Source organism: Guillardia theta (genome assembly GCF_000315625.1).
Source record: "Guillardia theta CCMP2712 unplaced genomic scaffold GUITHscaffold_189, whole genome shotgun sequence".
Classification (NCBI taxonomy): Eukaryota; class Cryptophyceae; order Pyrenomonadales; family Geminigeraceae; genus Guillardia; species Guillardia theta.
In genome coordinates this window covers 64,569-87,719 of record NW_005434487.1, presented here as the reverse complement: position 1 = coordinate 87,719, position 23,151 = coordinate 64,569, and the positions used below count along the sequence as shown (strand labels likewise).

Below are 23,151 nucleotides of genomic sequence, written 5' to 3'. Positions count from 1 at the left end.
TAAACCCTATTATTATTATTATTATTATTATTATGTGAGTTTATTAGAATGCTAGAATGTTGCTCGGCCTCGTTGTGGGCTTGTGCAATTTGATCCTAGTCTAAAGAGGCGCTCGAGCACTGGGAGTACACGGCCTACAATGCGAACCCTGCTTCTGAGGCGTCTTTCTACTCTCTACTTCTGCTGTCTTCTCTTGGCTTCCTCAGCCTCAGTCAGGAGAGTTGCCTCTCCTCACCTTGGCCTTCGGTCACCACCTACTCTACCTCCATTCAGCTTCCTCAGCCTCAGTCAGGAGAGTTGCCTCTCCTCACCTTGGCCTTCGGTCGCCACCTACTCCTCCTCCATTCAGCTTCCTCAGCTTCAGTCAGGAGAGTTGCCTCTCCTCACCTTGGCCTTCGGTCGCCTCCTACCTTCTCTCCTTACCTTGGGCTCAGCTCAAGCTCGGTACGGGCTCGCCCCGTCTTCTTCCTCGCCCTCGCCTTGCTCTTCCTCCATGTCTTCCTCTTCTTCGTCATCTTCCCTCATCTCCACTCGCAGTCGGTCCTTCTTGTCCACCTTCAGCGAGCAGGCCAGCACATGCATCTCTGCGAATTTACTCAGTGCTATGAACAGGAGGCTAAGAGATCGACGCTCTATGTCGTCGCTCTCCGCCTCCTGCTCAAGCTCAGCAGCTGCCGTTGCCCGTGGCGAGAACGCGCTGCCCCTCCTTGCCTTCTTGCTCTCTCCTTGCACGCGAGTCCAGCGCTTGCTCTGCAGCCACTTCCCCAGCCTCTCCTTGAGCGCGTTGCGTCCCACTCCCTGCTCCTCTGGCATCTTCGCCCACTCTCCCAGCGCCATGAACTCCAGGCTCCCCGGAGAGTAGAAGGTGTCGTGGAGGTTGCCAACGGCCTTGTCCAGGACCAGCTTGATCGGCTCGCTCGTCCCTGCCTCGTTCAAAGAAGCTGCATCTTCGATGACTGCTGACAGCTCGCTGACGAGCTGCATGTCCTCTTGGCTTGACGGAGATGCTGCCTCCATTGTGATCCTCTCCAGGTCTGTAAACTCCAGCCACTCTCCCTCGCTCTCCTCCTGTCGCTGCGCTGCGTCGCTGGTGCCCCGCTGACCAGCCGCCTCAGAGTCAGGCTCCTTGTCGAAGCCGACTGCTTCGAGCTTGGTTGCTGCGCCTTCGAGATAGAAGGGCAGCTCCTTCATCATGCGTCGAGCATCCTCCGTGGAGCCGAGGAGGATGCATAGCTTGGACCCGTTCCAGGACTTGGTGTTCAAATCCTCCTCCATGTCGATGCCTTCAACGTTGATCTCGAGCCTGTTAGCGATCTCCAACAAGACTCTCTTGACTCTTGCGATAGACGTGTTGCCGCCGTTGCACAGCCCCTCCATCTCCTTCCTCGTGAAGCGACCAGATGCCGCCGTCGACTTGATGATGATCTTGATCTCCTTGCCGTCCTTGCCGCCTGCCTTCTTCTGCATCCTTGATGCCTTCTTCAACTTATTTCTGGACACAAAGCGATCAGCTGTCAACTCGACTGCGAGCGCCTCTCTGATCTTCGGGTCCTCGCTGAACAGAGTCAGGTGTACTCCCTCCATCGCTTCGCTCTCTCGGAAAGCTCGAAATGCTGTATCATTCGCCTCTGGGCAGCTCGAGGAGACGATCCACTCCACCTCCCTCTGTCTCCAGATGACGTTGGCCCCTACAGCGATGAAGCCTTTCTGACCTAAGCCTTTGTGGACTTGCTGTCCTGGCGCCCCAGCGACCAGCATGCCTGCCAGCGGCTGGAGTTGGACCGCTGCAAGGGACTGGCGCAGCAGCTGATAGCGATAGACGGCAGCTATCTCAGCCGTTGTCATGCCGCCCAAGGTTAGCAGGTGAGTCAGCTCTGCCAAGCTGCCCCCTTTGCCCCAGGGTCCTCTCTTGGCTCGAATCTTGAAAGATCGATCGTGCACGATGCTCACATGTACAGCTGTGAACTTGCGACCATCGATCGCGAAGTCCTCTCTTCCCTGCCAGAGCTTCTCCGCTTGTGCATTGCGGAGGAAGGAAACAGTCACCGGGATCTCCTCAGCACTCGCTATCTCGGGTCTATACGGAGCCTTCCACATGATCGCTTTACTCTCTTGCACTGAGTCTACGATCAGTCCGATCTCTTCAAATTTCTTCTTCAGCTTTTCTTCATGGTTGACATACACCGAGGAGATGCCCAGGAGAGTCATGGAGATGAAGGAAGTCACCTCGTTGCCTGCTGAGGCGGTGTATGTCTCGACCTTCTCCTTCTTGGCTTCTTCAATCTGCTGCATAAACCACTCTCTGGATGCGTCACTCCATCCAGTCATCGCTTCTTGCAGAAGCTCACGTCGTGCCTGCTGACATGTCGAGCGGATGGCTTCTGCGATAGCGTCGGGGGTGCATCCCTCCACAGCCTTGCAAGCCTGGGCTGTCCTGCTGTTCGGATAACGCTTCGCGAAGCTCTTCACCCTCTCGACGAGATCAGCTTCGAGGACAGAGGCATCCACAAGTCCGCTCTGCGTGTATTGGCATGATCTCCGATACAGCAGGTTGCGAACATTTTCATCATACTGAAGAACCATACTTAGAAAGCTATTTGAAGTATACAAACCTGTCGCTTGCAGCTTCCTTGGCGCCCTGGCAGCTTCCCCTACACCACGCGTGCAGCCATGGTGCCTGAAATAACCGGCGCTGCCTGAAATAACCGGCGCTGCCTGAAATAACCGGCGCTTGCCTGAAATAACCGGCGCTTGCCTGAAATAACCGGCGCTTGCCTGAAATAACCGGCGCTTGCCTGAAATAACCGGCGCTTGCCTGAAATAACCGGCGCTTGCCTGAAATAACCGGCGCTTGCCTGAAATAACCGGCGCTTGCCTGAAATAACCGGCGCTTGCCTGAAATAACCGGCGCTTGCCTGAAATAACCGGCGCTTGCCTGAAATAACCGGCGCTGCCTGAAATAACCGGCGCTGCCTGAAATAACCGGCGCTGCCTGAAATAACCGGCGCTGCCTGAAATAACCGGCGCTGGCGCTTTTGCCTGAAATAACCGGCGCTTTTTGCCTGAAATAACCGGCGCTGCCTGAAATAACCGGCGCTCTAAACCCTAAACCCTAAACCCTAAACCCTAAACCCTAAACCCTAAACCCTAAACCCTAAACCCTAAACCCTATTATTATTATTATGTGAGTTTATTAGAATGCTAGAATGTTGCTCGGCCTCGTTGTGGGCTTTTGCAATTTGATCCTAGTCTAAAGAGGCGCTCGAGCACTGGGAGTACACGGCCTACAAGGCCTCGTTGTGGGCTTGTGCAATTGGATCCTAGTCTAAAGAGGCGCTCGAGCACTGGGAGTACACGGCCTACAATGCGAACCCTGCTTCTGAGGCGTCTTTCTACTCTCTACTTCTGCTGTCTTCTCTTGGCTTCCTCAGCCTCAGTCAGAAGAGTTGCCTCTCCTCACCTTGGCCTTCGGTCGCCACCTACTCGTCTCCATTCAGAAGAGTTGCCTCTCCTCACCTTGGCCTTCGGTCGCCACCTTGGCCTTCGGTCGCCTCCTACCTTCTCTCCTTACCTTGGGCTCAGCTCAAGCTCGGTACGGGCTCGCCCCGTCTTCTTCCTCGCCCTCGCCTTGCTCTTCCTCCATGTCTTCCTCTTCTTCGTCATCTTCCCTCATCTCCACTCGCAGTCGGTCCTTCTTGTCCACCTTCAGCGAGCAGGCCAGCACATGCATCTCTGCGAATTTACTCAGTGCTATGAACAGGAGGCTAAGAGATCGACGCTCTATGTCGTCGCTCTCCGCCTCCTGCTCAAGCTCAGCAGCTGCCGTTGCCCGTGGCGAGAACGCGCTGCCCCTCCTTGCCTTCTTGCTCTCTCCTTGCACGCGAGTCCAGCGCTTGCTCTGCAGCCACTTCCCCAGCTTCTCCTTGAGCGCGTTGCGTCCCACTCCCTGCTCCTCTGGCATCTTCGCCCACTCTCCCAGCGCCATGAACTCCAGGCTCCCCGGAGAGTAGAACGTGTCGTGGAGGTTGCCAACGGCCTTGTCCAGGACCAGCTTGATCGGCTCGCTCGTCCCTGCCCCTAAACCCTGCTATGAACAGGAGGCTAAGAGATCGACGCTCTATGTCGTCGCTCTCCGCCTCCTGCTCAAGCTCAGCAGCTGCCGTTGCCCGTGGCGAGAACGCGCTGCCCCTCCTTGCCTTCTTGCTCTCTCCTTGCACGCGAGTCCAGCGCTTGCTCTGCAGCCACTTCCCCAGCTTCTCCTTGAGCGCGTTGCGCCCAACTCCCTGCTCCTCTGGCATCTTCGCCCACTCTCCCAGCGCCATGAACTCCAGGCTCCCCGGAGAGTAGAAGGTGTCGTGGAGGTTGCCAACGGCCTTGTCCAGGACCAGCTTGATCGGCTCGCTCGTCCCTGCCTCGTTCAAAGAAGCTGCATCTTCGATGACTGCTGACAGCTCGCTGACGAGCTGCATGTCCTCTTGGCTTGACGGAGATGCTGCCTCCATTGTGATCCTCTCCAGGTCTGTAAACTCCAGCCACTCTCCCTCGCTCTCCTCCTGTCGCTGCGCTGCGTCGCTGGTGCCCCGCTGACCAGCCGCCTCAGAGTCAGGCTCCTTGTCGAAGCCGACTGCTTCGAGCTTGGTTGCTGCGCCTTCGAGATAGAAGGGCAGCTCCTTCATCATGCGTCGAGCATCCTCCGTGGAGCCGAGGAGGATGCATAGCTTGGACCCGTTCCAGGACTTGGTGTTCAAATCCTCCTCCATGTCGATGCCTTCAACGTTGATCTCGAGCCTGTTAGCGATCTCCAACAAGACTCTCTTGACTCTTGCGATAGACGTGTTGCCGCCGTTGCACAGCCCCTCCATCTCCTTCCTCGTGAAGCGACCAGATGCCGCCGTCGACTTGATGATGATCTTGATCTCCTTGCCGTCCTTGCCGCCTGCCTTCTTCTGCATCCTTGATGCCTTCTTCAACTTATTTCTGGACACAAAGCGATCGGCTGTCAACTCGACTGCGAGCGCCTCTCTGATCTTCGGGTCCTCGCTGAACAGAGTCAGGTGTACTCCCTCCATCGCTTCGCTCTCTCGGAAAGCTCGAAATGCTGTATCATTCGCCTCTGGGCAGCTCGAGGAGACGATCCACTCCACCTCCCTCTGTCTCCAGATGACGTTGGCCCCTACAGCGACGAAGCCTTTCTGACCTAAGCCTTTGTGGACTTGCTGGCCTGGCGCCCCAGCGACCAGCATGCCTGCCAGCGGCTGGAGTTGGACCGCTGCAAGGGACTGGCGCAGCAGCTGATAGCGATAGACGGCAGCTATCTCAGCCGTTGTCATGCCGCCCAAGGTTAGCAGGTGAGTCAGCTCTGCCAAGCTGCCCCCTTTGCCCCAGGGTCCTCTCTTGGCTCGAATCTTGAAAGATCGATCGTGCACGATGCTCACATGTACAGCTGTGAACTTGCGACCATCGATCGCGAAGTCCTCTCTTCCCTGCCAGAGCTTCTCCGCTTGTGCATTGCGGAGGAAGGAAACAGTCACCGGGATCTCCTCAGCACTCGCTATCTCGGGTCTATACGGAGCCTTCCACATGATTGCTTTACTCTCTTGCACTGAGTCTACGATCAGTCCGATCTCTTCAAATTTCTTCTTCAGCTTTTCTTCATCGTTGACATACACCGAGGAGATGCCCAGGAGAGTCATGGAGATGAAGGAAGTCACCTCGTTGCCTGCTGAGGCGGTGTATGTCTCGACCTTCTCCTTCTTGGCTTCTTCAATCTGCTGCATAAACCACTCTCTGGATGCGTCACTCCATCCAGTCATCGCTTCTTGTAGAAGCTCACGTCGTGCCTGCTGACATGTCGAGCGGATGGCTTCTGCGATAGCGTCGGGGGTGCATCCCTCCACAGCCTTGCAAGCCTGGGCTGTCCTGCTGTTCGGATAACGCTTCGCGAAGCTCTTCACCCTCTCGACGAGATCAGCTTCGAGGACAGAGGCATCCACAAGTCCGCTCTGCGTGTATTGGCATGATCTCCGATACAGCAGGTTGCGAACATTTTCATCATACTGAAGAACCATACTTAGAAAGCTATTTGAAGTATACAAACCTCTCGCTTGCAGCTTCCTTGGCGCCCTGGCAGCTTCCCCTACACCACGCGTGCAGCCATGGTGCCTGAAATAACCGGCGCTGCCTGAAATAACCGGCGCTGCCTGAAATAACCGGCGCTGCCTGAAATAACCGGCGCTGCCTGAAATAACCGGCGCTGCCTGAAATAACCGGCGCTGCCTGAAATAACCGGCGCTGCCTGAAATAACCGGCGCTGCCTGAAATAACCGGCGCTGCCTGAAATAACCGGCGCTGCCTGAAATAACCGGCGCTGCCTGAAATAACCGGCGCTGCCTGAAATAACCGGCGCTGCCTGAAATAACCGGCGCTGCCTGAAATAACCGGCGGCCCGACTTGGCTGGCCCTTATGGCAGCCGTGCTTCTGCTCTGCTCCCTCCTCTGATATACTTCAGTGGTCTTCCATAACCGGCGCTGCCTGAAATAACCGGCGCTGCCTGAAATAACCGGCGCTGCCTGAAATAACCGGCGCTGCCTGAAATAACCGGCGCTGCCTGAAATAACCGGCGCTGCCTGAAATAACCGGCGCTCCTAAACCCTAAACCCTAAACCCTAAACCCTAAACCCTAAACCCTAAACCCTAAACCCTCAAGGCTGCCAACAAGACCCTCTAAACCCTAAATCTCTCTCGCGAAGTGCCCTCCTCTGCTTAGCGATCTTTCCCCTAGGAACGAAGGTGTCGGCTGTGAGCTCGACTGCAAACGTCTCCCCGTGAGCTTGGCGTCGTCGCTGATGAGAGTGAGATGCACCCCCTCCATCGCCTCGCTCTCTCTGAACGAGGCCAAGGTCTGCTCGCAACTTGCCGTCGAAGGCGAGCTGAGCACCCACTCCAGCTCTTTTTGCTGGAGAGTTCCCGTACTTGCCCCAACAGCGACATACGTCTTCGGGCTCGGCCCCTTGCGACCTCTCTGCCCAGCACCCTGCACGAGCATGCCTGCAAGCGGTTGTACCTCTGCGGCTGCAAGCCTCGGATTGCGAGAGCAGCTGAAATCGATAAATCTGAGCGATCTCGGCCGTCGACATTCCTCCGAGAGCTAGGAGCTGTGATAGCTCGGCAAGGCTCCCTCCCTTGCCCCAAGGTCCTCGCTTGGCTCGAAGCTTGAAGGACCGGTCGTGTGCTATGCTCACCTCTGTGGCTCGAAAGACTCTCCCTTCGATAGTGTATTCTCTCCTGCCTTCCCATAGCTCTATGGCTGCTTCATTCCGAAGGAAGGAGACGGTGACTGAGATGTCGTCTGCTCGTGCTATCTCAGGTCTGTAAGGTGCTTTCCACATGATGGCCTTGTCGACTCCATCGACTGAGTCTACCATGAGACCTAGCTCCATAAGCTTCGTTTTCAACTTTTCTTCTTGTCGAACAAACATCGAGGAAATCCCTAGGAGAGTCATGGAGATGAAGGAGGTCCCCTCGGTGCCTTTGGTGCCGATGTATGTCTCGACATTCTGCTTCTTGGCCTCCTCCATCTGTTGAATAAACCATGCTTTCGACTCTGAGCTCCATTCGCTCAGAGAGTCTTCAAACAGGTCGCGTCTCGCCTGCCGACATGTCGAGCGGATGGCTTCAGCGATAGCGTCGGGAGTGCATCCCCCCTCAGCTCTGCAAGCATAAGCTGTCCGACTATTCGGATAACGCTTGGTGAAGTTCTTCACCTTCTCGACGAGGTCGGCGGCCTCCTCGACGTGGCCTCCAGAGCGCTCACCCTGCGTGTATTGGCATGATCTCCGATACAGCAGGTTGCGAACGCTCTCATCATACTGTAGTACCATGCTTGGAAAGCTGTTTGAACTATATGAACCTCTTGCTCGCAGCTTCCACCGGTCCCCTTGCGCTCTCCCTACGCGCCGCAGGGCCGCATGCTCTTACTAAGGGCCGGCTGCTCTTACTAAGGGCCGGCTGCTCTTACTAAGGGCCGGCTGCTCTTACTAAGGGCCGGCTGCTCTTACTAAGGGCCGGCTGCTCTTACTAAGGGCCGGCTGCTCTTACTAAGGGCCGGCTGCTCTTACTAAGGGCCGGCTGCTCTTACTAAGGGCCGGCTGCTCTTACTAAGGGCCGGCTGCTCTTACTAAGGGCCGGCTGCTCTTACTAAGGGCCGGCTGCTCTTACTAAGGGCCGGCTGCTCTTACTAAGGGCCGGCTGCTCTTACTAAGGGCCGGCTGCTCTTACTAAGGGCCGGCTGCTCTTACTAAGGGCCGGCTGCTCTTACTAAGGGCCGGCTGCTCTTACTAAGGGCCGGCTCCTAAACCCTAAACCCTACACCCTAAACCCTACACCCTAAACCCTACACCCTAAACCCTAAACCCTAAACCCTAAACCCTCGAATTTCTTCTTCAGCTTCTCTTCATGGTTGACATACACCGAGGAGATGCCCAGGAGAGTCATGGAGATGAAGGAAGTCACCTCGTTGCCTGCTGAGGCGGTGTATGTCTCGACCTTCTCCTTCTTGGCTTCCTCCATCTGCTGCATAAACCACTCTCTGGATGCGTCACTCCATCCAGTCATTGCTTTTTGTAGAAGCTCACGTCGTGCCTGCTGACATGTCGAGCGCGGGCCATCCGCGGCGGATGGCTTCTGCGACAGCGTACGGTCGGGGGTGCATCCCTCCACAGCCTTGCAAGCCTGGGCTGTCCTACTGTTAGGAAAACGTTTCGCGAAGCTCTTCACTTTCTCGACAAGATCAGCTTCGAGGACCGCGGCATCCACAAGCTCGCCCTGCGTGTATTGGCATGATCTCCGATACAGCATGTTGCGAACACTTTCATCAAACTGAAGAACCATACTTAGAAAGCTATTGGAACTATACAAACCTCTCGCTTGCAGCTTCCTTGGCGCCCTGGCGGCTTCCCCTACACCTGGCAGGGAGCCATGCTGCCGAAAATAACGGCGCCTCCTAAACCCTAAACCCCAAACCCTAAACCCAAAACCCAAAACCCAAAACCCTAAACCCAAAACCTAAACTTTGAGTAAAGAATCCCTCTGAGGTGAGGTTGGTTTCTTGATGAGTCAACAAGGCAGTGCTCTGTGATGAAAGATGAGGGCAGAGAAGGGGCAAGCTGAATGTAGGACAAGATGCGCCATGAAGTGAAAACAGGTGTGAAACGACATATATATAACTTGAAAGGTGTCCCAAGCAACTACAAAAAAATGGAGAGGTTAAGGAATACACAAATTGAGAAGAATTTTTTTTCACTTGTAAATTATGAAATGGGTAGATTGATGTGCGGGCTGGGTAGATTCAATCAGGCTCTTGTATTGTCATGAAGCTTTCTTATTTGTGTACAGGACATATGGAGCCTCTTTGAGTACACGACTGTCATGCCTGGTAAGAACATGCAGGAGCAAGGCAAAGGAAGCGGGATGCACTCTCGCTCTAAAGCGGATGACTCTTCGGGAACTGGTAACGGCTCCATCGGGTTGATCCTTGTTCTCCGAGACATGTCCAGCGTCTGTGAAGATGCAAAGGGGAATCGAGTGTGGGTGAAACATGTCGCCAAAGGATCTCCAGCAGACAAGGAAAGTAAGATCAAAATCGGAGATGAAATCACAGAAATCGGCCAAAGTAACCCTATTCCGGTGAAGAACAAGCAATAATGTGTAAATTACTGAATGCTCGTATACAGGTTCGGAAATTAGCTGAAGGGAACCACCTGGACTCGATTGCGAAAGCTATTTCCGGGAGAATGGGTTCGAAGTGCTTTCTTCGATTATACAACTATGAAAGGAAAGAAGAATACACCGTGACATTGGAAAGGATGGATCCTGCGAGCTTTGGCATAGAAGAGAAGGTACCGAGAGGATTACTTGATTGTTGATGAAGTGGCATCTGTACAGATAACGAATGAAGAAGAGCGACCCCCTTCCGTTGTCATGCTTTTCTTGTATCCATTTGAACGTCTCTCACTCTTGGTGAACTTCTTTGTCCTTGTCTTGATTTCACAGGCTGACTTGCTTGAAGATTTTCATGTGCTTCATCTTCATACGTCTTCCCAACTTTCTGGCCCTTCTTCCTGAGACTCTGAAGCAATTGACCTACATGATGTTGCAATGGACCAGTCCGACGGTACGACGTGCGCCCGGGCCCATTTCATTCAAAACTCCGCATTACCTTTGTTCCCCTGGCTGATTTTGCTTGCCCATGATTTTTGGTCTAGGTTTTGTTGTTTTCTTTGGTTTACTTGCTTCAGAAAGTCTTGGTACGCACAAGTTTTACCTTTTAGTCTCGTAATGTTATGGAAGAGAAAGCGAGGCTCTCGAACTTGTGGAGGATTTATTCTCTTGGAGATCTCCATGTGTCTTTTTGTGTTTTTTTCGGTATGTGAATTTCCTTCTGGTTGCTAAACAGCTTGACGATTCACCAGATTGTTCTTCTTGATTATGAATTGCTATGGAGACCAGCAGGTGATCAAACGTTTCGCCATGACTATTTAGACACTGATGTCAGAACCAATAGACCAAGCAACCCAAACGTTACGAGGCCGAGTTGCTGTTGTTGTGAATGGATACGGGGGGATAGAATTGGAAGTTACCAGACAACTCCGGGTGAGTCCAACGCGTTGCATGGAATTGACATTCTTATGCTCTTGGAAAGGATTTAGGCGCTTCTATCATTCTTGGATGTCAAGACGAAGATTCTTGCTTGCCCACTCTGCACGAACTAGCAAGCTCTTCGTCTTCCAGCAGGTCAATGGAAGTCTCGATGCAAAACTACATCCAACCTCTTTGTTGCTTTTACAGATGGGCGTGGACGGTGGACAACATGCCCCTAGATTTCTGCTCTTTACGATCCATCAGATCATTTGGATCTCAACTCAGGTCAAACATCAAATCTTGAGGTCATCCCATCTGATTATAAGATGAAAGTTCCAAATACGGAAGGATAGACTACATTGTTGTGGGCAACAGAGTTTCCGCTTGTAAAGCCAGAGGTTCTTACCCTTGCTCACCATTAATGTTCATGATCAACTTTGGTGTAGAGAACAGCGAATCATCGACTGATGTTCCCAATGGTTTTCTTCGACTCTACCATCTCATGGACTCGCTCAAGCCAGCCCTTCTGCATTCCAGTGGAGAGGTGAATAGCATCGCCCTGACACATTTGTGAGCCCTGACGATTCACAAGGCGACGAGACTGGTTGTGTTGTCGAATCCAATGCAGTGGCTCTCGTCGTTGAGGGGAAGGACGGGCGTGCAAGCGAGCATGCACCAGCTGCTAGATGACTGGATCCCACGCGTCATGGGAGATCAACCGGATGACGCCCTAGGCGAGATGGTTTTCATCAGAGAGTACATCAAGCAAACAAAACAAGACCCTTCATTTAGGTAAGACTGTGCCTGACATGACCGATATCTTGACTTCTCGGTTAGGGATAGGCCGTTCATCGCAAAAGCTGTTGACCTAGGGTTTGCGGGGACTATGCTTCTTGCGCAGTTAGAGTCGATGGACGTTCAGATGACTCGATCGTCAGATGGGTCAGAGATCGTTCATCAAATCCTCCGATCTCTAGTGCTCGCACTCAGAAGAAGCAGTCTCGCCGCGAACCTAGTGCTGTATGCTCTTTTCGCTCCTGGCCTGTACGTCAAACTTTGTTTCAGTTGTGTCGCTTGAATGATGAGGTGTCAGGAGCTCGGATTCAGCTGGACTCATCGATGCACAAGGATGTGAGTGGTCTGATGCCTGGGCCTCCTGAACTGAACATGCTGCAGATGAAGTCACTTGGCACCCCGGCACTTCCTGGAGAGGCATCGACCTCGAGCAACTGGCCTCCTACTGGTGCCCGCGATCTGCTTTGTCTGTATTCTTGAGATGTGAGCCATTGATATCAACAGGTGGAAAGCAGCTGGGAGCGCGAGGGATCCGAGCTGAGCATCCGAATTCTTTTTTATATTCTTAACGCTTGCGGATCGTCTGGTGTGGGTGACAAGCTATCTAGCTGGAAAAGGGAGAGGCTTGCTGCTAGCCGCATGTAGAGACCAACTTTACAGCAGTGAAAGTTTTGCTAGGAATTTTTGTGCCTTCATCGTCCTATTCTTCCACGTCGCTGTCTCCCTCTACATTTTCCTGCACGCTCATAGTGATGGAACCGTCATCGTAGAAGAGTTTCTCGAATTTTGGGCTGGGTGCATATGACTTTCAAAATTTAGTATTCCCCTCAGAATGATGTGCATTCTCAACAAGCAAAACGGGTTTAATTAAGTCGGTGACAATAATTTTGATCTTCAAGATGTCATTTCGAGGGAAACAAGGTAATTTCGCCTGCTCAAGGGTCCAATTTCTCATGCAGGGACTTATTGCACACTCAGTTCAATAAAGACTCCCTTAAAGTGACAAGACTGCTATCTTGAAGTAGTCTAAACATCAAGAAATGCTAGCCATTGATTGTGGCAAAAACCTCTAAGTTTGATGCCGAATGATGTATCAGATGTTTGGAACTATCGATTGTTTCCGCGGTGTGGCTCGACGAGGAGAGGGAGCGAGGTAGAAGGTCAGCATGCGCCAGCCTCACAAGGCGTAGGTCACTCTTACCCTTTCTCGCGTCCCCTGTGCCTTTCGTCATAAACACTCGGTAGCATCCCCATTCCTTCTTGATCATCGTTCGGAGAGCTGTCTCCTTTCTCTTGCCCCCTACCAGGACCTCCTGTAACATTACGACGCTTGGCTGGTATGTCTCAATGAGGTATCCCAGGATGTGGCGCAGGCAGATGCCCAGGGATCCGAGGGACCAGTGGCCCAGGATCATCATGGAGAGAGCCGGCAGGGGCTGTTCATGTTCGGATCGACAGCAGGAATGCAAGAACAAGCTTCACAGATGCTTCAAGCACAGCACCTCATCATAGACGCGACGACAGTGCCCTACATCCCACCCAACTTACCCATGCTGGCCTTAAGCGTATTCATGGCCCTGCCCACATGGGCAAAGTGCCTGCAGAGGCAGCAACTCTGGGTAGGGAGGCAAAGGCAGCACCATTGGTTGGCGTTGGTCAGGGGATCATTGTTTAGTGCCTTGCTGTTCAGAAGGTTCAAGGATGCATGGATCTTCTTAATGTGGGACAGGCCATACTTGATGATGTCCCTAGCAAGCTTCTTGTGCTGGTCTGTGATCTCGCTCGCCTTGTCGGAAGCCGCCACGATCTGCTCGAGCATCTTGATGGACTGGGCGTTGACCTTCTTGCACTTCTGCATAGTCCAATACCTGCTCGACCTCACAAGAAGGAACCTGATGGGCTCGTAGAGGTAGTCCACATAAGTAATCTGATGTTTGTGAGACATGTAGACGATGAAGCATATCTGATTGAAGATGTTGTACTCCTCCTCAAACTCGGCCTCCGCCATGGAGTTCAGCCTCACCAGGAGCATGCGGTCGTCAAGGGAACATGGTCTTGCAGGGCACGAACCTCTTCAAGATAGAGAAGTTCTTGTTGTCATGCACCAAGGTCATGTCAAAGTCCTTCTCGTTGGCGTTGGAGGTCGGGAGGTTCCTGATCGGGCAGCACATGCATGGGACCATGATATCCACCTTGCCCTCGCACGACGCCATGAACGACTTGATGGTGAAGAAGCCATTCTAGACGATGTAGCTGACAATCGAGAGGGTGGCAAACTTACTCTCCACGCCGGTCGGCAAGTAGATGAGCTTGAAGATGAACCTCTGCAGATAGTTGCTGAGCGGGCAAGTCTGCAGTCTGTAAAGACGCTAGCCATTCCCTCTCATAGATACCCCAGTGTATCTTGAGGGATACACCTGTCCGTAATAAATTAATTGGTATTGCATGTAGGGGTGTCAATAAATTGGGACGTGTTACGAGAAAACAGATGTGAATTCAGCGGGGGTTCGGAGGGTGAGAGCAACACAGAAGAACAAGATGAAGAGACATGTAGGAATGGAGGATGATACAGATGAGATGAATGGAAGAAGGGGGGGGAGGGGGGAGGCGTAGAAAACTGGCAGTGGAGTTTTTTTGTTTTCGCGGTTAAACTGATCTCTTCTTCTTCATATCAGATCATGGTTGGTCACCGTCACCTTGCAGTCTGCACGATACTGCTTCTCTGTTTCCCCGTAGACGGATTTCTTCTTCAAAGAGGTTTTACCTCTACTTCCCCCCATTCTTTGATCGGTCAGAAACTCAATCTTCATTCGAGCAAGCCTCCTCGTCTTTCCACCTGCATGATGAAAGCTGAGCCTCCCCAGGCATGTCCACCCTGTGGTGTGCATAGCTTCTAATCCAACCATTTCAGCTGTTTCGGGCTGACAGTCAAGACAGTGAGAAACTAGAGAAAGCGTTGGAGAACTGCGGCATGTGGAGCAGTGTGCCGTAAGTTGCCTTGGATGCTTCTTCTCTGAGGAGATATGCAGGCAACAGACAACAATGTACTTGGACTCGCCAGAAACGTTCCAGCTCATGAAGGGAAGGGTTGCAATCATCCCCGTCACCATCAATGGTGATCCCAGGCCCTTACATCACAGACTCATCCATACTGTGCAGGAGTACCGACAGGTGAAGCAGTGGAGTATCAGGAAGGAGACTATGGCATCGTCCCTGCTGGATCCTACCGATGGGACATTCAGAAGCCTTCGACAAAGAGAACGAACTGCAGGTCCGTTTTCTCTCCCTCCTTTGCGCTACCTCCTTCCGCACTTCTTCGTTGGTCCTCAACTTGATACATGCATTGCCTTCATTCAGAGAGGGGCTGCAAATGACGGCAAAGGGCTGGGGTGAGGAGCCTCCTCTGAGCTACATGCGCGGGTCTGGAACACTCAGCACAAAAGGGCGGACAAGCGAAGATGACCTGAAGTATCTCAAGGTGAGAAGGATGCGACGCAATCTCTCCACTCATATCACTTGCCTCTGTCAGGATCTGGTTGCCGAGAAAGGAAACATCCCTCGTCGTGCTTACGAGGAAGCGATCCAGAGCAAGTTGGATCGGGACCCGTAGGTGGAGCATGGTTGGAATAGGTCATAATTATGCTCAGGTACTGTGCGAACCTTGCGTTCATGGTGACAGAGCAGGGAATCATCGTGCAGGATCGTGTCAAGGTTGCTGTCTATTTCTTGCATCTCCCCCGTATAAAGTCAAATTCAGGGCACAATCCTCGAAGTGTTAACGGAGGAGGGATGGCAACCTTACGATCCTAACAAGAAATATGTAGGGAGAACCCCTTTCACTTCACTATTGTGACTGTACTATCTCGCAGATCGAGACAGAGGGGAGCAAAAGATGGCGCAAGGACGGAACTTTCATGAAGAATCCTCTCTTCGCCCAAGAAGATTGAAATGGGAGGCAAGCCAAAGGGGTGCATACGACACGAAGGGCAACGAATTAGATCAGAATTGCCATATGCTCAATTCCTATCTTACAATTCCTTGCAAACTTATCTTACAATCGCTTCTTGCACAGACTTCATTGCTGTCATATCAGTTTGGAATCAACAGTAGAAGCTCCCGACAAGCCGCTGCGAGTTTCACGAGCTCTGTCTCATTGCGGTAGACCCAAACTTTGTGGATCCCATAAGGAGCTGGATGGAATAGCCCTGTGCAATGCCTCACCTCTTCACAGAAGATGTTCACTCTCACCCGTTTCCACGCTGAATCTCCTTGCTAACAGAAGGAAGTCAAACAAAGATGGAGAAAGATGGAGACGGATAGCAGACGAGAGGAGAGTGGAGAACACAACGGTTTGAGAGAGAAGAAGACGAACAACTCACCAACGGGTTCAGAAGGGAGTCTGAGAGTGACGTTGTCGCATGGATAGCTGAAGAAGATGTCTTCGTTCCAGGAGTAGAAAGGATGTGAACTCCCACACGTCTTCTTTGTGTCATCAGCTTTCCTCCCGCAGGAGCTCCTTTGCGCTTACCTGGCACATCTCTATCATCTTCGATCTTCTCCTCAGCGAAAATCCTCCATTGCCACCCACGCCCTCCGGGATCTTCCATCACGTGTGACAAGGCGGGAGAAACAAGCGAGTCAACCTTGAGGCCCGCATGCGTAGCCATCTTATCGAAGTCGTCCTGACACATCGAGCGGTCCTTGTCATGTCCACTCGGACATTCTCCGGGAAGGAACGGAGCGCCGATATAATCGTACAGCATGAACTCATCTAAGCGCGCGTCTGACCCAAGGCAGAGGATCGAGTCCGCCTGAGGTAGTCAGACGCCAGCGAGTAGCAGCAGCTCTCACCTGGAAGATGAGCACCCACTCTCCATCACACGCCCACCAAAATTTCTCGTCCTTGAGGAGCATCGAGTATCCATGATGCGTCAAGTATTCGTTGGGCATCCTGACGATCCTGACGCTCTCTGTGCCAAACAAGGTGATCATTGCGCCGATGGACTCGGCGATGGCATTTTCTATCCACTCCAACGTGAAGATTTGAACATTTTTTATCTGCATGGATTATGAGATCATCGCACAAGAGAGAAAGTTGCCACACTTTAGCGGACAAGATGGTTGAGAGAGCAACTTTCAGTCCCGCGACCTCCCGGGCGTCGCTGATGACACAAACCGCGACTAGGGAGTCTTTCTCGGTCTCTCTGTAGACTGGAAATGCAAGACATGAAGGAAGAAGGAGGATCAAGAGAGTGGGCGTGATCCTAAGCATCACAGGTAGCTTGCACCAAGATTTCGCCCTCGCCATCACATACCTCGGAGTTTTCACTGGCAGCCTGGATGTGTGAAAGCGATTGACTGCGATTTTCGGACTCAAGTCTCAAAGAGTTTTTGATATTTCAATATTCTAACAAACATTTGAAATACATTGGGGAGTAGTGAAAGTGAGAGGGAGGCGCAGGGATGCAGGCGCTTCTTTGCCTGGTGGCGATGGGGTTGACGGTGGAGGCTGCGGCTGCAGGAGGAGCGAAGATGGGAGGTGAGGAGGGAGGAGGAGACATTAGGCTGGGATTGAGACTATGGCGACACTGAAAGTCGAGTGTCAACGGACAGTAGAGATGCAGGGACGATGGGACGGAAGGGCTGTATGGGACGGGATCTCGTTCGTGTAACAGACAGAAGGGGCGAACATTGTTGAAATCCATGACAGAAGAAAGCTAGTCTCTTCCTAGAAGAGCTGAAGGAATAGATGGGCACAGAAAGTCGCAGGTTTTCCTCATTGACTCCTCTTTCGCATAGGTCTCTCCATCACACTCCGAGGAGGAGGACAGAGCGGACGGATCCAAGGAGGATGTCATGATGTAAGTTACCCTGTGCCTTCTGTGAATGCGAGTCCACTAATCTTTCGATCTTGTCTTCATGTTCTGCAATCTCCATAGCATGCTGCGACGGATCCGCACTGTCTCCGTTTGCATTATCAGTCGGAGTGGAAACGGGTGCTTATGCATTTCTCGCGTGACGGAGGAGAGAAATGGACGCTAAAGGCTGCATTGCCGCGGCGAAGCGACGAGGAAGAAGAGGATCATGAGATGACTTTGAACAGCCATGTCGGCCACAACTGGCGCTATCTCACCGTGTCAAACGTCGTCACTCCTTTCTGTTTTGTGCTGCACAATGGAGAAGGCGAATGGGACTCAGGCCCTGAGCGAGAGAAAGGAAGATATTACAAAGTTGACGGACCGGGACACTTCTGCTTGAAAGATGGCATCTTGACGGAGGTGTATCATAATCTCCCAGGTGTGTTGCTGGTGTGCGACCTTGATGGAACCCTTGTTGGTGACGAGAAGGCGCTACAAGAGTTCAATGATGAATGGTAAAATAATCATTACAAATAATCATTACAGACGTTGCAACATGCTTGACAAATCATACAGGGAACGGCAATGTGTTCATCGTAACTCGGTAAACAAGCGATCAGCTCTGCTTGTTTGTTTGTCAAGATTGCCTGGCTTATCAACCTAATCTCCGCAGGCACTTGTGTACAATACTGGTAGATCCGTGCAATCTACAAAAGCTTTGATCGCAAAAGAGGTGTGCGTTGTGACATTCCTCCTGCTGTTGCTTTTGTTGCTCAGAGAGTCTTCACCAGAAAATGCTGAATCCCAGCGCGATCATTACTTCGGTCGGAACAGAGGTGTGGTGGTGAGTTGGCAGTGTCCATATATACAAATTGTGCTCACCATGCGTAGGCTAGATTCTGATGGAACTCACAAAGCGGATACTGGGTATGATTGGTGTTGGAATGCTTTATTTATACGGAATACTGATATGGAGATGCCTCAATGATGTGGAAATATTTTCCAGATGTGGAGATACATTTTTGATACGGAAGATGCCTTGTTTCCAATCCTGATAAATTTGGTGCAGATGGGAGTCGAAGCTCTTGTCGTCTGGTACTTGGGATCGGCAAATTGTTTGTGACGCTGCAAAGCCCTTCTTAGAGAAGGAATGGATGCATTTTCGCCCAGAGGATGTAGAATGCTGCCCAGTAGAAAGGCTCTGGACTAACACTGGTTTCCAGGAACAAAATGCGTTCAAGGTAGTTTTTGGTGTCCAAACGGTACACATAGAAGAGGTGATAGCAGGTATGCACATTTATGATCTCTAAATTTTAGTGAGACTTCTATCACTCAAGAACTCAAGAAAGCCGTTGAGGCTGGGGGCAAGAAAGCTCAGTTCATTGCAAGCGGACATGGTGACTGGAATTATTTGGACGTTGTATGTCGTGCGTGCGATGGTTTTTTCCGCTTTCCTGACAATTGCAAGGTGTGTGAGGGTGCTGGTAAGCTAGAAGCCACGGTCTACGTACGAAACAAGCTAGGATATTCAGCCGAGGAAACAGTACGTCGAGCATTCTGCCGTGAATCCGATGGTAATTATGATATCAGGTGGCGTGTGGAGACAGCGGCAACGATATTCTGATGTACTAGTGACATCAAGATGCCTGGAAGAAACAGCTGAAGTGACTCACTCGCCCCAGGCTCTCCGGAGAAGAACGGGGAATCATTGTTGGCAACGCCCAGAACGGCCTCCTCGACTGGCTCGAGAAGCAAGACGCTGGTGAGCGACTGTACAAGGCCAAGTAAGCCAACCCTTGTGGCTTCTTGCTGCCTGAGAAATCAACAGGGAAGGACATGCGCGTGGAATTCTCGAGGGGCTTCGAAAGATGGGCTTCATTCACAAGCGACCAGAACCTGCTTCTAGCTAGGGAATGTATTCTGGTATGAAACAAAATTTCACCTCAAATGATGCATTGGAACACTCTCCATTCACAATGCACATGTAACGAGATTTGAACGATTTTACAATGTCACTCTCATTGAGACTAAAATGTCCACCATCTGAATGGAAAGAGGTTTGCACCCAAAATTAACAAGATGAATGGAGTGATTCTTCTCAAAATGATGCTTCCCCAATAAAAAATTCTTCCGCTTTTGGTCCTCTGCACAGTATCTATCTCAGATGCTTTCAGGTCTAAATGAGACGTTCTGATCAATTCTCGGAGCAGGGAGCGACTTGCTATGGCTGCCAGAGGAACAGGACGGAGAGGAGACCTTTCCTGACGCGCCCTGTCGGCCTGGATGACGAGGAACAACCTCTCCTTTGCTATCATCCTACTGTACAGGCATCGTCCTGTTCTAAGGTCAGTGAGTCACATTAAAATCAACAACATACCCCTCAATAAGTTGTTGAGTTCGTTAAGATTTGCATAAATTGGTGGGATTTTGATGTTGTAGACTCTATCTGAAATTTGCGGGGACAGAGATCTCTTGTTTTCAGTTTCACTCGAGAGATAAGGCGACGCATTGGGATGATTCAGCTGTAAACAAGTAAAAAAACACTTGGATAGATCAGAGCAACGCACTCACTTCTACGCTCAAAGACATGGTCCTTTCCAGCAGATAGACCTTCCAAGCAAGGTCCCAATTCGAAGTTGAGCCTGACCCATCATGCTGCCGCATGATGACACCCATCTTCGTCCTCGAATCCGTGTATGGAGTACATAGTTTGGATCTCCTCTCTACGAGCCTTGAAGCGAACAACTTCCCTTGAGGAAAACCAGGTGTCGAAGAAAAACTCGAAGCAGAATGGGAAGCCAATACAACGTAGAGATAGAATCCAGAAAGAAGTGGAGAGCATGTAGCCCTGAAATTGTATTGCACCCTAGAGAACATCTTGAGCTCTGTCTTCAGTGAATGGTTACGAAGCTGGAGCTTATCAGGCTTTGATTCGAAGATGTGATACAACCATTCCTGGAGAAGCGGACTTTTCTGGCATTGGAAATCTCATATGCTATTGCCGAGAAAAGCGAAACAGCGACAAGGGTGGGTGGGAAGGGAGCGAGGGAGGGAGTGAGGGAGGGAGGGAAGGAGGAAGCGAGGGAGGGAGGGAGGGAAGGAGGAAGCGAGGGAGGGAGGGTCACGAGTTGCTTGAAATGAGGAGACGAACGGATGGTGACAGGCGAGCGAAATGGGAGCGGAGTTAAAACGATGTACAGTACAGGGGGTCAGGGGGTGGGGGTAATATAAAACCTGGGGTATTCCCAGAAACTGGGTCTGTGGCTTGATATCCAAGGGGGTGATTTACTATGAGATAAGGGGGTGTAAAACGTGAGAGCATGCGAAGAGGTGATTTTGGTATAGTGGGTGGGGTGGATTTGATCAGACGCATCTTTTTAAAATTTTAAAATTGAAAAACTCCGGAGGCTCCGACTAGTCCGTCACTGTTCGGCGACCGTCCGACCCCCGACCGGGCGGCAGGCCCCCCCGGGCCCCGGTCGGAAGTCCGGCGGCCCAGGCTCACCTCACTGATCTGAAATCACCTCAGACAAGGCGAACGATCTGCAATGTCTTGATCTCGAACTCTCGTCGTCGCCACGGCTCGTCATTGTCAGACGGCGGCGCCGCATCCGCTGAGTTGCCGCTCACATCCAGTAGCAGGCAGGGACTCCGAAAGGTGGGGCTGTAGCTTGACGAGCCCCTTTCGAGGTACTTGTCTATGTAGATCGCTTCGCCTCCGATGGAGAAGAAGTCTATTCGGCTCGTCAGGAAGTTTGTATCCTGCCCAGGATTCCATCGGAATTTCTGGCAGGATGGAGTGAAGCTGAAGGATCGTCAAGAATGATAAGAAGTCGAGGCATCGTCATGCACCTGAAGATGAAACTCTCTCCTGTCCCCAACACTCCACTGCTTGTCACCCGCAGCCACTGCGTGAGGTAGGAGCCGAAGAGCTCTCCAGAGAGTGTGCTGATCAGCACTAGGCACTGGGGAGCAGCAGCTAGCCCCTTCTCGTCTCTCCCGCTCCATTCCTCCTCCACCTTGCGATACAATGTTGAGAGACTTCGTCCATCTCCTGTTGGAAGGCAGAGTGAAAAAGAATCAGTCGAGTCGAAAGGCTCACTTGATGTGCAGAAAACAATGTGACCGTCGCGAATCCTTTCCCGTGCAGGCATCCAATTCCATAAGGTTTGGAGCTGCTCTTCATTTAGGATGCATTGGATGGCTGGCTGGCTCGAAATCTTCGGCAGATAATACGTGATGCATTCATCAACGGCTTCTGAGTCTTGAGTATCACCGTGAACAAGTGACGTGGCAAATTCGTCGCCCATTGCCGCCTATTGAACATTCATTCGAGAGCAACCCTACCAGGAAGAACCTGGACATCAAGAACTTTGACAGGTGCCGCTTGCACCATCTCATGGACCAACTTCATCAAAAGATTGACATCCCGAAACTCACAAAGCTTCTCCCTCAGCTCCTGCAATCACTGTAAGTCAATGTGAGGTACTGGTGCCAAACTGCATGTGCCTGCTCGGCTTCCTCCCAAGTGACAGAGGACAAGATAGATTTGCGACATATTCGCAAGAATGCGACAGACACTCGGATGAGACTTCGCATGTTTCCTTCTACGTTACCAAGGTCAGACATTGTGCCAAGAGGGCAATTTGTCAATGACCTGATAAGAGAATATCTAGAATTCGCAAAACGACATGGAGATGGCAATGGCTCACAAACAGATCTTTGATCCATTCTTCACAAAACTGTGACAAAGAGGATAACAGGATCACATTAAGTCGAGAACACCCTTACACTTCATTTGAACCTTGAGTTTCGACAAGCCGAGATCCTGCAGCTTCGTCCAAACTTCTGGGTCACCTGTCACCGTGACGTTACTTCATCTGAAGATTACGTAGCGGTCGTACAAGCTTTGAGCTTGAGGTCAACAGCTCGCATCACAAAAGACATAGATTGCAAATTGTCTAGCAGGACTTTGTCTAAAACGTTTCCCTGGCCTTTTGGTACATCCGTGCATGACGTTAAGCAATCAACAAAAATACCTGCAGGAACGCAATCAATCCAAACCGCGCAAGGCGATAGACAGCATGATAGCTTACAGACTTCTTCAGAAGACATGTAGAGCAATGCAAGAGAGACCAAATTAGGTATTTGAGGTGAAAAATGGTGCAAATCTGGTCTTGACATGTCGATCGCTGCCAATAGGTAATGGCAGCAAGACTTTCCACTTTCATTGAGACAATGATGAGAGAAATCAAGATTGCCGCCAAACAGCGGCGGTTTTGCAATCTGTCGGTGACTTGTGCCCTCATTTGCTCGATCTTGAAGGCTACAAAAGAATGAGACAAGAAAAGTCGAATGCTATTTACCTGCACCATTCGGCAAGCACTCGCGACTGATTCTTAACAAACTTCTTCTTGCTTCCTGAGATGCTCAACCAAGTGTCTCTTCTGAACGCATCTGGACATCCCTTGTACAGCAAGATCTCCATAGCAACCCATCAGTGCGCTCCTACAAACATCCAACAACTTACCGACAATTTCTTGCGAACTATGCCGGGTTCGTTCTCGAGTACATTGAGACCCATCAAGGTTTTCCAGCGCAAGAAAAATTCTGTCTCCTCTTCCTCGTTTTCAATCTTCATCTCAAAAAACTTGTTCACAACTATGCTAGTACTGTCTTTGACCCAATCTCTGCAAGCTTTTCCTACCACGCACTGCTCAAACTCAGAGAGCGGCAAAGAGTCGGCGTCCACATCAGCTGAAGGAGCCAGCACCAACTCAAAGTCATCACTTAATCCATCGTCTTCCTTTTCCTTTTCCTTGCTAATTTCTTTCTTGTTCCAAGCGCCTTTACCCCTCC

At 51.4% G+C, this 23,151-nt stretch overlaps 9 protein-coding genes across 9 annotated transcripts; 4 read left to right on the top strand and 5 right to left on the bottom strand.

The window, feature by feature from the left end:
- Window positions 1–3,583: 3,583 nt before the first annotated feature.
- On the bottom strand, window positions 3,584–6,068 carry GUITHDRAFT_120621 (hypothetical protein; the record flags this gene model as incomplete). Its single annotated transcript, XM_005820144.1, has 2 exons — window positions 3,584–4,071; window positions 4,115–6,068. The coding sequence occupies 2 exons, from the start codon at window positions 6,066–6,068 to the stop codon at window positions 3,584–3,586; spliced, it is 2,442 nt and encodes an 813-aa protein (XP_005820201.1).
- A 634-nt stretch (window positions 6,069–6,702) lies between these two features.
- Window positions 6,703–7,881, bottom strand: GUITHDRAFT_120620 (hypothetical protein; the record flags this gene model as incomplete). Its single annotated transcript, XM_005820143.1, has 1 exon — window positions 6,703–7,881. The coding sequence occupies one exon, from the start codon at window positions 7,879–7,881 to the stop codon at window positions 6,703–6,705; it is 1,179 nt and encodes a 392-aa protein (XP_005820200.1).
- Window positions 7,882–9,427: 1,546 nt separating this feature from the next.
- GUITHDRAFT_120618 (hypothetical protein) lies at window positions 9,428–9,703 on the top strand (the record flags this gene model as incomplete). The annotated part of the gene is made up of 1 exon (XM_005820142.1): window positions 9,428–9,703. One exon carries the CDS (start codon window positions 9,428–9,430, stop codon window positions 9,701–9,703), a length of 276 nt encoding a protein of 91 aa, XP_005820199.1.
- A 1,554-nt stretch (window positions 9,704–11,257) lies between these two features.
- GUITHDRAFT_156125 (hypothetical protein) lies at window positions 11,258–12,113 on the top strand. Its single transcript, XM_005820141.1, has 5 exons — window positions 11,258–11,431; window positions 11,477–11,683; window positions 11,733–11,770; window positions 11,816–11,882; window positions 11,939–12,113. Exons 1-5 carry the CDS (start codon window positions 11,262–11,264, stop codon window positions 11,973–11,975), a joined length of 519 nt encoding a protein of 172 aa, XP_005820198.1. The 5' UTR covers window positions 11,258–11,261; the 3' UTR covers window positions 11,976–12,113.
- An 849-nt stretch (window positions 12,114–12,962) lies between these two features.
- On the bottom strand, window positions 12,963–13,466 carry GUITHDRAFT_148087 (hypothetical protein; the record flags this gene model as incomplete). The annotated part of the gene is made up of 1 exon (XM_005820140.1): window positions 12,963–13,466. The coding sequence occupies one exon, from the start codon at window positions 13,464–13,466 to the stop codon at window positions 12,963–12,965; it is 504 nt and encodes a 167-aa protein (XP_005820197.1).
- A 641-nt stretch (window positions 13,467–14,107) lies between these two features.
- GUITHDRAFT_166528 (hypothetical protein) lies at window positions 14,108–15,482 on the top strand. Its single transcript, XM_005820139.1, has 9 exons — window positions 14,108–14,298; window positions 14,346–14,422; window positions 14,464–14,549; window positions 14,594–14,705; window positions 14,792–14,912; window positions 14,964–15,040; window positions 15,082–15,145; window positions 15,192–15,254; window positions 15,304–15,482. The coding sequence occupies exons 1-9, from the start codon at window positions 14,113–14,115 to the stop codon at window positions 15,379–15,381; spliced, it is 864 nt and encodes a 287-aa protein (XP_005820196.1). The 5' UTR covers window positions 14,108–14,112; the 3' UTR covers window positions 15,382–15,482.
- Window positions 15,483–15,659: 177 nt separating this feature from the next.
- GUITHDRAFT_148085 (hypothetical protein) lies at window positions 15,660–16,706 on the bottom strand (the record flags this gene model as incomplete). The annotated part of the gene is made up of 6 exons (XM_005820138.1): window positions 15,660–15,706; window positions 15,814–15,913; window positions 15,963–16,034; window positions 16,078–16,245; window positions 16,286–16,492; window positions 16,539–16,706. The coding sequence occupies 6 exons, from the start codon at window positions 16,704–16,706 to the stop codon at window positions 15,660–15,662; spliced, it is 762 nt and encodes a 253-aa protein (XP_005820195.1).
- A 191-nt stretch (window positions 16,707–16,897) lies between these two features.
- On the top strand, window positions 16,898–19,202 carry GUITHDRAFT_148084 (hypothetical protein; the record flags this gene model as incomplete). Its single annotated transcript, XM_005820137.1, has 11 exons — window positions 16,898–16,973; window positions 17,234–17,295; window positions 17,374–17,807; window positions 17,869–17,896; window positions 17,989–18,025; window positions 18,070–18,128; window positions 18,516–18,579; window positions 18,630–18,712; window positions 18,761–18,882; window positions 18,975–19,076; window positions 19,121–19,202. 11 exons carry the CDS (start codon window positions 16,898–16,900, stop codon window positions 19,200–19,202), a joined length of 1,149 nt encoding a protein of 382 aa, XP_005820194.1.
- A 2,774-nt stretch (window positions 19,203–21,976) lies between these two features.
- Window positions 21,977–23,008, bottom strand: GUITHDRAFT_156123 (hypothetical protein; the record flags this gene model as incomplete). Its single annotated transcript, XM_005820136.1, has 6 exons — window positions 22,823–23,008; window positions 22,659–22,774; window positions 22,389–22,618; window positions 22,197–22,331; window positions 22,097–22,149; window positions 21,977–22,034 (listed from the first exon to the last, which is right to left on the bottom strand). Coding segments are annotated over exons 1-6 (679 nt in total), but the record flags the coding sequence as incomplete, so codon positions are not given.
- Between the last annotated feature and the right edge of the window lie 143 nt (window positions 23,009–23,151).